The 13294-nt window shown below is 38.7% G+C and overlaps 1 protein-coding gene across 21 annotated transcripts in view; it reads left to right on the top strand.

Annotated features, from left to right (window-relative positions):
* Nucleotides 1-13294, top strand: part of dst (dystonin) — a 127991-nt gene that overhangs the window by 1314 nt on the left and 113383 nt on the right. For 18 of the 21 annotated variants that reach the window (XM_058058422.2, XM_058058432.2, XM_058058428.2 and 15 more), the window contains exons 3-4: nucleotides 440-631; nucleotides 5355-5568. In XM_058058422.2, the coding sequence (XP_057914405.2) occupies nucleotides 440-631; nucleotides 5355-5568 (406 nt within the window). Of the gene's footprint in view, nucleotides 1-439; nucleotides 632-4942; nucleotides 5146-5354; nucleotides 5569-6889; nucleotides 7678-13294 lie in introns of those variants that run through there. The other 3 variants (XM_058058434.2, XM_078799364.1, XM_058058437.2) reach the window with 3 other exon arrangements.

Raw genomic sequence — 13294 nt, 5'->3', positions numbered from 1 at the left:
TACAAAAAAAATCTGAAAATGCATGGTACTTCCAGAAAAACACAACGACCAAAAACAATCTAGCCATTTAAAGAATCTGTTGTTGTTTCTGCATGTATTTGATTTGGTTGTCACATTAAACCAACAATCTCAATTACTTTTGAATTAACACAATTGAAAACCAAAAGCTTGTATGGAGAAAGTGATGCTGAATTAACGTCAGATGTCACAGAATTTTGTCTTGAAAGTATTCGGAATAATATTCCAAGTCATATAAATATTGACTGATCTTTTTGGATGAGGTACTTCTTGAATACTAACAGTATATAACCATATACTATTGAGCGTATGTGGTTGTCATATCATCTTCTGAAGATGTTCACTTATGTATATGTCAACAAAGCACACCATTGCTAAACGAGCCTATATGTGATTGTAATCGTTTGCTCGTGCTCCACAGTGCTTCAGACACAGTCCACGTCACGCCAAAAGGACCACACAGCATGCTCGGGTGACGGAGGAAAAGTCCAATCTGGTTGAGGTCCCCCGGAATGAGTCGGATTCCTCATCATCTCTAAAAAAGCGCAAAGTGAAGAAGAGAGTCCTCCCGGAGTTTTACCAGTCTGTGCAAGTCACCCCTACACGCAAACCTGTAGGTACTTCATTTAACTCTGTGGTGTCACAAAAGTGAGGATTTCAGCAGCCATTTTTATTACAGCGTATCTTTGTTGTGTACAGTGTATCTTCTCAAGGAGTCAAATTTTGATGTACTTTAAAAGGTGAAGCCCGGCTCACAAAATAATAGTCCAACAAAAAGCAAAACAAATTCTCAAACTCACTGATCAAACCGCTCCTCACAACCTACAACTAGCTGAACCGACATCCATTTTTTATACCGCTTATCCTCATTGTGGTGTGCTGTGCTTTGACTTTGCTTTTACTTTGACTACTATTTTAGCCCATTATTACATTACCTATTCCAATATATTTAAATCAACAAAGAGTGCAATTGGAATACAGGAAGTGAACAAATGTATTGCAATTGATTTATTGAGGGTAGGATTAAATAAGCTTTGCTTCTTCCGACTCCTTTTGAACATTAACTGTGAATTGTCAAATGTATTCCAATGTAACTTTTATGTATGTTCAAATAAATAAGCATAACCCTAACCATGGTGCAAAACAGGAAACAGAACATACACGAAATGACAGTGAAAACCAAGGAAAATACAAACCCCACCCGGTTGGTCGTGACATATATCCTGCTATCCAAGCTGTCCATTGACGTCTCTAAGCTATATCCAGGTTTCATTTCTATGTTATTGACCCTGAAGTAGCCTTGCTGAAATGCTGGAGGGTGTACTCACTTCTATGAGATACTGAACATCACACAGACATTCCTTTCTTATTAGTAATGTCGACAATTGGTGCGACTGACATAACGTGGGCGTGAACGGTGTGAGAAATGATCTCATTGATCTCTGCTGCACTGAGGCAACATCCTCTCCATTAGTCAGGATGCAGTCATATTGATAGCAGACGGATAGTATAAAATGTATTACACTGTTCACGTTCATCCCTTCTGTGTTTAATGGGGTTTAGGTCAGGGCTCTCAGGTTTTCCATTTTGTGACTTTTTGGCTTTTGTGGATATGATCTTGCTGTTGAGTCAGAGGGGTCTATTCATGAATTGATTATGGGGTGTATCTCAGTCCTTTCGTCCATACAGTTGACGACTTAAAGTGCTTTAAGTCGTTGTGATTGCCTGTTTGTTGTGCAGGTGAATAAGTCGTTTCTGGTGCAGATGCATTTAGCCAAAAAAAAAACACACAACTGTGATAAAGAAACGGTGAAACACATTATGTGATGAGTGGTCCTGAATTATATTGGAGCAGCATAAATGTACAACCACTTCCATCCATCCATTTTCTATGCCGCTTATCCTCACTAGGGTAGCGGGGGTATGCTGCAGCCTGGTACAACCACTTCAGTTTTTCTATTTATAGTCAATTTGATTTATTTATGCATTCAGCACATCAATACATTTACTTTTAAAAATGATGGGGGTAAAAGAATGGCGGATGCAGCGTATGATTAAAAAGTGTGGTCTTTTATTGCAGAACTACAGTACATCTTGTAAGATACAGGATAAGCCTTGAATTAAAAAAAACATGGGCTGGGCTCTAATCTATCAGCTATTCTTATCTCTTTATCCCCAGATTGCTTCTTACATAAAACAGAGTATTGTTAAGGCTGACTCAGGACATACAGTTTCCCCCCATGGCATCACAATCTTATATTTCCTTCAAATGTGAAAAGAATTAGGAACAGGCAGAAAAAGATGATGTGCTGACACGTCACATTTTATCATGATGAAACATGGTGGAAATATTAAGATGTTTCTATTATTAACAGCTTTTGACTGACCTAGGAACAGTTTCCTGCAGTTGATATCTTAAATTAGAACTCTTTGATTCTTGAAATGTGCCTTTTCCGTTCCACAATCTACCTCGTCGAGCCTTAAACTCAATAAGAGATGGATTACAATGCTCCTTTTACAGCAATCTTGCAATCTTTTTTTCTGTTTTTTTTATGTATTCTTTTGGCTCTTGAAACCTTTCCCCTCGTACAGGATTATGTCAACACTTTTAACATGCGTTTGCTTAGTTGCTCAATGTGGTGTGTCCTGGTTTATTATGGCCTTCTTTCACATATAAGAACTATACTGTATTGGTTATAACGGGCCAAATCTAATGTGATACAGTACATGAGCTGTGTCCAAATGTCTGCAAGATAACACGACATGCATGGTTGTAGACCACCACAAATATAATGCCTAGTTTAGATACTTCTTCACTGAGGTCTATGGATTTTCTCATTGATCTGAGTATTGCTTAAGCCGATGCTGTCAAACTAATTATATATACTCTAAACTAGCTGCTGGGGGGCTCGGTCTTGTCAAAATAATAGACATTGTGGAACTTGCAGCACACAAGATTCAGGTGAATACATACAGTAAAGTCTCGTTATATCGATATCGGTTATAACGAATTACTGCTTATTACGATACTATTTTCATTTCCCGGCAAATTTCTAGTCTTTTATGATATAATTAGTTCCGTTAGTACGATACCCGGTTATTATGATAATCCGGTTACTACGATGCCCTTTTCATCTCCCGCCAGCCAATTTGGTCTGCTTATATCGATACAAAAGCAGCTTAAATCAATCTTTGCTTAAGGATTTCAATACCAAAAAAGAACACGGCGAACGGCTGCTTCCAGTCAACAGCTGGCCAAACACATGCCTGCAACAGAAGAACCAACTGCGTTCGTGGTTTCTCGAACGATAAAAAGATATCTGAATACAACACAATTAAATACATGTATTTGTACGCTTGTGTCTTCGTTGGAATAGGTGTGTATGCTATGTCAGTTGGTTCTTCTGTTGCAGGCATGTGTTTGGCCAGCTATGTGGGGCGGGTTGAGCATGACCTGTGAACCAGGAAGTGCGGGAATCGGTGTGTGTGCTGCGCTCTGGTGGTGGAAGTGTGAAAAATAAAGTTGACTGGAAGCAGCCGTTCGCCGTGTTCTTTTTTGGTATTGAAATCCTTAAGCAAAGATTGATTTAAGCTGCTCGACATTGTTCTATAGAACTATAGAACAATGTCGAGTGCATTATTGCCCACTTTTAATGCAGTTCGGCGCAGGATCGGATATATCGACAGTCTGGTTATATCGATATTTTTTCCGACTCCTGACAATATCGATATAATGAGACTTTACTGTAGTTAAACTTGAAAATATTCCCATTTGTTTTCAATGTTTATAAACTTGTAGTTGTTTGCAGAAACTCTCTTTCCTACACACATTAATTAAATTAATTGTGTTAAATTAATTAAATGAATGAATTAAAGCACATTAATTACAAACCATGTTACTTTTAATTTGCATTCATATTCTTAAACATATTCAAATGCACATTTTGTTGGTCTTCTTTCATATATACTGTAAGAACTATGAGAGCTTGGTTTTGACGGGCCAAATCTAATGTGGTATAATCCAAAGTCTGCAAGATCATTGCCAAAATAAAATATAGTCTACATTTATTAAAAGATTTACATCAATGTATGTACAATTAAATTTGAAATTGATAATAGCATTAAAAAAAGTTTGTATTATTTGCAACAAACACTATTAACTGGCCATCTATCGAAGGTTTGTACTTTCATCCATCCATTTTCTATACAACTTACTGCTTATTAGAGTCACAGTGGTATGCTGGAGCCTATCCCAGCTGACTTCGGGCGAGAGGCGGGGTACACGCTGGACTGGTGGCCAGCCAATCACAGGGCACATATAGACAAACAACCATTCACACTCACATTCATACCTATGGATAATTTGACATTATTTTGGAATGTGCGAGGAAACGGGAGTGTGCACACACGGGGAGAACATGCAAACTCCACACAGAGATGCCTGAGCAGAGAATCAAACTCATGCTAACAACTCAGCCAAATTTGGAATATAAATTGTGTTGTCAAGTGATTACAACTACTTAATCAAGTTAATCACACGGCTACTGTGTGGGTGATTAATCATGATCAATCACACGTTTACCTTGGGGTTAATGAAATAGGGGCTACTTAAATCAATGGAAGTACAACAACTGGCTTGATTTTTTGTCAAAGTGTCCCATGTGTGCATAAGCTATGCTTTGCAACTGCATCCAAATCCCCCACCTTATGCTGTATAAGATCAGCGGGAGTCCTTTAGTGCTCGATTCCTCCCAGCTTGTGTTGTGTTTGTAGCCTGCCAGCACCTTTGAGGGTCGCTGTTGGCTGCTGGTTCCTGTTTGGCTGGCTGAGCGTGTGACGCTGGGGAACACATGCACAAGCCCAGCCCTGCCTGCTTCTTCCGACAGCACACCATCATCACCACCACCACCATCACCACCATCACAGCCATACCCTCTGCTCCTTCTGGAGGTCTCACATCACCCTCGCGTCTTCCGCTAAATGAGCCAAAATCGACCCGCCCTGGAGCATCCCTAAAAAGGGTGTGGCACTGCGTGGACGCACGGGATGTGGGATTAAACGGCGGAAGCTAATAACACGCAAATAGGATTGTGTTTTTTGTGTGTTCCTCCAATGATGTACAGCGTGGTAAGTCTTACTGGTGACCTGGCGGGGGAGCTCCACTGTTGATTTCGTATTACTCTAATTTGTCTTTTGTTGCGATGATCACACCTAAAACGCACGTTATGGTGAGACTGCATAGACATTTCTGCTCTTTTTGTCTTCGCCTTTCATTTTCTTGTTAAATATACGTTAAATGAGCTTTATTTTATTTTTGTTATTTTCTATTGTCTCAGAGCTCAGGTTCGGGGAACCCTTCCCTCCACTGCTCCATGTCTTCCTCCGTGGATTTATCCGAAGATGAAGATTACAGCGTCAAATCTGGGTCGGCATCACCCGCACCCGGGGACACTCTTCCGTGGAACCTGCCCAGACATGAGAGGTCCAAAAGGAAAATCCAGGGAGGATCTGTGCTGGATCCAGCAGAGAGAGCCGTGCTAAGAATCGCAGGTGAGAGCCGCTTGGGTGGTCTTATTGTTGGGGTGCAAGAAAGCTGAGCGACTCCTGGCTCATATTTCTGTCATCCTGATGAGCCTTTGTGGATGACACACCCTGAACTATGTGCCATGTGGGATGCTATTTGATGTATCCGGCTGGCTATCGTCACAAAAGTATTGGTACACCTGACAGGAACACCTTCAAGAAGAAAAAAAAATAGTTCATTTAACTAACATCCCTTGCAATGTTTGGCTTTGTATGAATTTTTATTCAGAATTCTACAGTATTAGGTTAGATGTCACTCTAGTGCAGGGGTGGGCAAACTACGGCCCGGGGGCCACATCCGGCCCGCCAAGTGTTTGAATACGGCCCGCCCAATCTTTCCAAAGTATTTCATTTAAACTCAACATACAACCTGGCATCATGGCCTGAGCCAACCTTTTGATGGTTTTATCAATTTCGTTTTTTGACATGGTCTGTTGTTTACAAAGTGCTCCTGAAAAAAGGGACACAAGCACATAATAATAATAATAATAATAATAATAATAATAATAATAATAATAATAATAATAATAATAATAATAATAATAATAATAATAATAATAATAATAATAATAATTATTATTATTATTAGATTATTATAATTATTATTAGAACTATTATGATGATTATTATTATTATTATTATAATTATTATATTAATTATATATAATATTGTTATATTTGCACATGTTACATAATAATAAAATAAATAATTATTATTGTAATTTTATTGTAATTATTATAATATTTTATTATTTTTCAAATATTTAATATAAATATAATATAATAAATAATAATAGCAGATTGCATGACAATTTTACAGATACAATAATAACAGGTGGACTGTTACGTGTAAAATATATAGTCTGCCCCCCCCCCCCCCCCCCGTAAATTTTGTCATATCAATGCGGCCCGCGAGTCAAAAAGTTTGCCCACCCCTGGGGACTAGTGTGAGACTGGTGATAGTCTGTTGGCTAACAATCACTGTTGTAGTTCTTCCCAGAGGTTTTTTTCAGGGTTTGAGGTCATGGTTCTCAAGTTTTTCTATGCCAAATGCATCTGTATCTTTCCCAAAACTGTTGAAAGCATGTTTTGTCAAGTTAAGGCATTATTCCATACTCCAATATTTTTCCACTGAGGGTCGTCTATTGAAAAATCAAAATACAGTTGAAGCTTTGTATTAGTTATTAGCATCAACATTTCAACATTTTGCTCTAATTTCATTTAATTTTATTTCTGAAATGTCCAGAGTGTCGATAAAAACAAACTGCATGCCTTAAATAGCCCCCGGGACACATTTTGGACATCCCTGACACACAGGAAGAAAATATAGACTAAATTTGTACTGTAACAGCAACATTTACTGCCAAAAACGTGGCAATTTAGAAGAACATTACGGGCATTATCCCAAACTGCAAAAAGTTGGTAACATAGTCTTTTAAAAATGTCTCAAGAGACAATCAAGCAGTGATTGATTAGATTATTGAGTAAATCAATCTAATGTCAATATTATCACATGTGGATTATTTCTGGCACATTGACAGCGCCTACAGGATGCTGCAAAAAATGAATGCGTCATTGCAGTGAGCGACACTGGTTTTAATATTTTATTTACTGACTTATATCGGCTTGGACTTGTTGGTTCGCGTGACAGCTGGGCTGCATCTGTTGTGTCTTACAAAAAAAATGTATCACGCGTTTTTATGGTTTGTAATTTGACAACCTGACAGGCGAGCAAAGACATTTTTTACAGTTCAGCTCTTCCTATAACGTCAGTCAAGTCCGGGCAGGAAGTAGGTCCTATTGGACGGCGTGCAGACAAGGGAGGGATGTAGGGCGTTTCCTTCGGTGCAACAACAGCGCCGATCACTCTTGAGTAGCCGCCACCACACACACACACACACAAAAACACACGCACACTTCCACACGTTATGCACACACATACATGCCGTGTCCCTGTCTACCGCTTCTGCTGGTGAGCTTCCAGTGTGGGGAGACCGTGTTATGGCGCAGGGATATGTGCTCTCGGACGAACAGGAATACCTCCAGGCTTATGAGGACGTTTTGGAAAAATACAAAGGTAAGACTGCTGACTTTGTTGTGGGGCGAATGTTTAAAAATGTTGTCTGATTACTGCTTGACAGTACAATAAATGTCAGCATGACCCACCCACCCACCAGGCAGCCAGCCAGCCAGTCAGTCAGTCAACCAGACACCCCCCATAACCTTTTCAGTCGCTGGTCTTATTCTATCTCTATCATTGCTGTGGAAGAGTGGACATATTTCATGTGTGGCATTATGTATTCAGGCTGAATTTGAGTTGATTGTATTCATTTGAAATGTTGGTCATATGATTGGAGTTCAGATGTTGCATTGTCATAGTCAGTGTGGAATAAACAGTTTATAAGCTGTTTATTGTCACTAAGGGCCGCAGTGTAAATGATGACAGGCCATTATGGTGGTCCACCGCAGCACATATCGGTTGTACGGTATTAAAGTCATGTCAGGTTGGGATGGATGAAATGATTGATATTGCAATATATTTCATCATTGACTTTCAAGATACACAGACAGTAGTAACTACATATTGTTTTACTTTTCAAAAAATAAGATACAAACATAAGGTGCCCTGTGATTGGCTGGCGACCAGTCCAGGGTGTACCTTGCCTCTTGCATGAAGACATTTGGGATAGGCTCCAGCACACTCACAACCCTCTTGAGGATAAGTGGTAGAAAATGAATGAATGAATGAATATAAGGCATTCAGTAGTAATGGTAATGGTAATGGTAATGGTTTTATTTCATTTGAACATGCATCAGATTACAATTGAATGCATCCCATAATCAGTTCCCAGTTCCACATGTCCAAAAGGAGTAGGAAGAAGCAAAGCTTATTAAATCCTACCCCTACATCTGGTACTTTTACAATCACTAACTGTTACATTTGTTCACTTCCTGCTTTCCATAATACAGTTTAAGGTTTTTTTTGTTTTTGTTTTTAATAATGCACCTCGTACCGAAGTACTCGGTGATATGAGCATCCAATGCCATAATGGGTACCATAGTAAGTGTCAATATAGTGATATATATAGCACATCATGACTGGTTCAAGACTCTTCATCCTTGTATTTGTAGTAGTAGTAGTAGTAGTAGTAGTGTAGTATTGTTCTTGTAATGTTTAGTTAGACACACAAGTACCAGACTTGATTGCCGGAACAACAGCCTTTTGTTGCAATTAAAAAAAAAAGATCTCACAACAGGCACAGTAAGAATAACATAATAATCATAATACTGTTGTTGTGGCCGTAATTCACTTCATACTAAAACTTAATCCTGTACCTCCAACATCACATCTTGGCTGTCACACGTCATGTCTTAAATGGCTTATTTTTTTATTATATTTGGTAATATGAGTGTAAAGGTGACTGTAGGGGTGCTATTTAATGTGTAAAGGGCTCTAATAATGTCAAAAACGTATTTACAAGGTCTTTAACTATGCTAATTTTCCATTTATAAATAAGTAATCCTACTTTTGCAGAAATTCACTGATCATGGTTGGGTCCGGAACCACTTATCTATGATAATGGAGAGATTATTGTATGAGTAGTGTGACCATTTTAAAGCACATGCAGAGGTATATTTAGTTTCTGGCTAAAGTTGACCACTCATGATACTTCAAATGTAGCTACTTCCTGCTTGTGAGGTTAATTAAAAAAATACACCAAGAGGTGGATTGCAACCGTAAGGCCAATGTTTTCAGACCCCTGCTGTTATTTGCTTGTGTGAGTGACTTAACTGGATAGAATTATTTTTATTTATTATTTTTAATTATTATTCTCGTAGCTGTGTCAGTGTATTGATTATTGCTGTATCATGGTAGTATCATTGGCAACGTATAACCATATTGCAGCAAGTTTATTCTCAGCGTCACATTCTAAAAGGTTGATGTTGTGGTTTTTATTCTATGGCAACAGTATGGCACTACTTTTGTCATTTTTCATCCCAGAGAGGAAGCACATTTGTAATGTTTTGGTTGAAAAAGGTGTTAGCATATCTGTGTCATCCTTATGATGGCAGTCTGCTCTCAAACAGCAAAATGTTTTCAACAAAAAGACTTTTCATTCAGGCTTTATAGATGTGATTTAGTCAAGTCACCCATGCATGATCTTTAAGTGAGACAGACATTGACAAAGCGGCAATGACGATGAGGCATTTCCTCCTTCTTGGAGATGCTCCTTTTATAGTTTTCATGTTGTGTTGTGCGGCGCTGTGAATGTGGCTGATATGATAAAATCACACGTGAGCGGTTATTGAGACAAAATCATGCACTTGAGTTGTCAGGCCGGGGGTGGAAGGGTGTGGAGATCCCAAGGAGCTAAATTCAACCTGACAGCAGGGCTTTTAACTCTTGTGCTTCCTCCAAGCCAAGTAAAACAAAAATGGGATATAGGATACAGTGTGTACTTATGAGCTGTTTGTGTATGCATAAACCGCCACTGGTGGTCCACCAGGGTCAGTCAGCTGTGGTATGAAACACTCCAGTGAGATCACATGATGCAACATTATCAGGCAGAAAAACTGTGACAGACAACAAACGAGACTTCTTCTCTTATATTCGCAAGTACCCAAGTTTGTACTTGATAAACTTTGCTTTTGCATGAAAGATGTACTTTTTTCATTTATTGCTGTTGTTAAGGATGACCCCATGCCTCAGGCTTCTCTCCATGTGATGAGATAATAATAAAAAGGACACATTTCCATAGCAAAATCATCAACAGTAACCAACCAAACACAAGCACAAAGACCAACTAACAGCCAGAGGGCATGCACAGTGATTTCTTTGACTTTATCAAATTATACGCTCGTTATTGCCACCCGTTTAAAACACACCCGATTACAATTTTAAGACCAGTTTAAAAATTGCAACAATTTACTATATTTTACACTGTTGGATCTTAAGGACAAAACTTTTTTTGAATCAGTAGTTTATTGGACTGAATGTTATTTTATGTCAGGTATTCGCATTGTCATGATCTCTTGATGGCAAAGGCTCAAATCCCTTCTCTTTTTGAACGCGGTTGGATTGTTTAGCTTCATATGCAGTGCATCATTGCTTCTGTGGTTGTACGCAGGAAGACAGTCATTTGCAATTTTTTAAAGATCTTAAGGGTTATGGAACAATATAGTCCAGAAGTAGACCCCCAAAAATGTCACTGGACCTGAGCCAGAGGATCCAATTGCCGATCCTCGGCCCAAATGAAGGTTGTTAAGGTGCCAAGTACAGTCAAATAACCATCAGATGGCATCTGCGAGAGAAGGGTTTTAAGAACAAAAAGTGTTTTCTAAGGCCTCATCTCCTTCAATGACACACCATTCCCTGTTTAGAATTTGTAAAAGAGCACCAAATATGGGACATTGAAAGGTGGAAGAAAGTTTTATTCTCTGATGAGAAAAAAATATAACTTTAACTGGCCTGATGTCTTCTAATGTTATTGGCATGATGAGGAGATCCAACAAGAAAATCCAACCTGAGACGTTTCAGATGTTTTGCCCTTTTTGGTGCGTTTTTCCTTCAAAACAAGGAACAGTGGAGCTTTCGGTTGTACAGGGGCGTCAAATTGCAGATGTGTAGATGTTGCAGGGGGCATCCCTCATGACTGAAGGCCCTATTCTGTGGGGTAATGACTGGGTTTTTCACTGCAGTTCACAATGCCCACCGGAAAAAGGACTTCTTTCAGAGAAATTAGCACCATGCTGCGTGTTCCTTTGGTATAAATCCAATTGAGAACATTTTGGTTACAGTAAATTGCTACTATTTCCTTTTTTTGCATTTTGAAGCTCCAGATTTAAAGTGCAAAATGTACATTTCTGCTCTTTGAGTGTGTAAAACGACATAGTTTAGATCAGCGGTCTCAAACACGCGGCCCGCGGGCCAAATGTGGCCCACAGGACACTAGTTTGAGGCCCCCGCCTTGATATGAAAGTTTAATGTTAGTGCGGCCCGCGCAAGTTTGATATGGATGCTGTATGGTATCATGTACCCAGAAAAAAATATTACGTTTGATTAATGTTCATGTTAAAGGTTAAATAACTGTTAATAGTTATCCTCCCTATCCGTGTGGAAGTGGTAAGTTTTTGGCTATTTAAGTTTAAAGGAAATAACTTGAAGGCTACCGTTTAGGTCGCGAGCTCTCTAGTTTGCGAGTTAGCATGTGTCTCAAGACCCTGCAGTTGCGCAATATGTTGTAAATAAAAAGAGTATAAATGTGACTATAGTCGTGTTTTGTCATGTCTACAGGGCTCTAATAATGCTTTGTTCATTTTAATCTGAAAAAAAAATTGTCTCCCCACCAACTCTGTGTGGTCTCTTAAGTTTTTATTATTTGTCGTTTTATTATTATTATTATTATATTTATTTATTACTGATTGATTGATTTTCTATATTCTTGATTTGTTTATTTATTTTTCATCTTATTTTGTGTAGAAAAATAAAAATTAAGATATTTGAGAACAGTGGAATGTTTTATCAGAGCTTTTATTGTAGAAAATCGGAACCAAAGCACTGAAAAAGTTTGTATATTTTTCTGTTTTTAATAAATGGGTTTTTTTTCTTTTTTGGAAAACCTGATGCTGCCCAGCCTTGCCCAGACCCTAGCTCCAGTGGCCCCCAGGTAAATTGAGTTTGAGACCCCTGGTTTAGATACATTAGCTTCACTAATTGATGCATGTAGCATCACTGTAGTAATTGCGTGGGCTGTTTCAGATGTATTATTGACGACTTTTCAGCATTGACCAAGTATATACCATACACAGTCGGAACATTTTAATTGTGACTCAGCATAACAGAACTTGAATGGAGCCAGGCATGTAATTGTTAGTGCTGGCCTGCAAGAATGCCACTCTAATTAGGTATTAGAGGTAATAACACACTTAAGAGGGGAACTGCTCAGGGTTAGACTGCAACTCAATGGAAGGCTTTACAAACGACTATACTCTTGAGGAATGAGATAAAGGCAGCGGTTCTTTAGTACATAAACTGGGCTCACCTAGCCAAGCCTGTCTGGTGGGCTGCTTAAACTCTGAAACAGCCCTAAAGTAGGAAAAGTAGAAAACTATTGTTCATAATGAGACGTACAAATAATGACAAACTTAATGGACGACAGAGTCCATCTCACTTTTGCCATGCATCTGTGTTGGTTGTCCGTAACATACACGTGCCCATACCATAATCCCACCCCACCCACTCGACCCTCAACACAGGTGCATGATGACATTTTAAATGCACAGAGATACTGGACACAGCAAATTTTTGGTCTTTGGAATAAACTCCATGTGAGTTAAAATCAACTCAATCTGAGTGTATGTGTGTGACCATCCATTGACTCCACAGGAGAGTTAATATGACTCTGCTTTTGGAGTTGATCTTTTACCCCCTATTCAGAGTTAAAACTGAACTCCTCTTAGTGATAAAATACTACTCTTTAGAGAGTAAAATGTGACTCTCGAATGGAGTTGATTTTAATATTAACTCTTAACCGATGTTAAAAGCCAACACCTAATATATAGTTAATTTAACACTATTTAGAGTTGACATTCATTTTATATGCAAAAATTATTACACTGAAAATTTTACTGTGTACGACATTCATTCATTCATTTTCTACCGTGCTGGAGCCTATCCCAGCTGTCTTCGGGCG

The sequence above is a fragment of the Doryrhamphus excisus genome, linkage group LG20, assembly GCF_037039965.1.
Source record: "Doryrhamphus excisus strain RoL-2023G ecotype Guam linkage group LG20, RoL_Dexc_Guam_v1.1, whole genome shotgun sequence".
In the NCBI taxonomy this organism is placed as follows: domain Eukaryota; kingdom Metazoa; phylum Chordata; class Actinopteri; order Syngnathiformes; family Syngnathidae; genus Doryrhamphus; species Doryrhamphus excisus.
The sequence above is the reverse complement of the archived record's forward strand: the minus strand, read 5'-3'. Positions and strand labels throughout refer to the sequence as shown.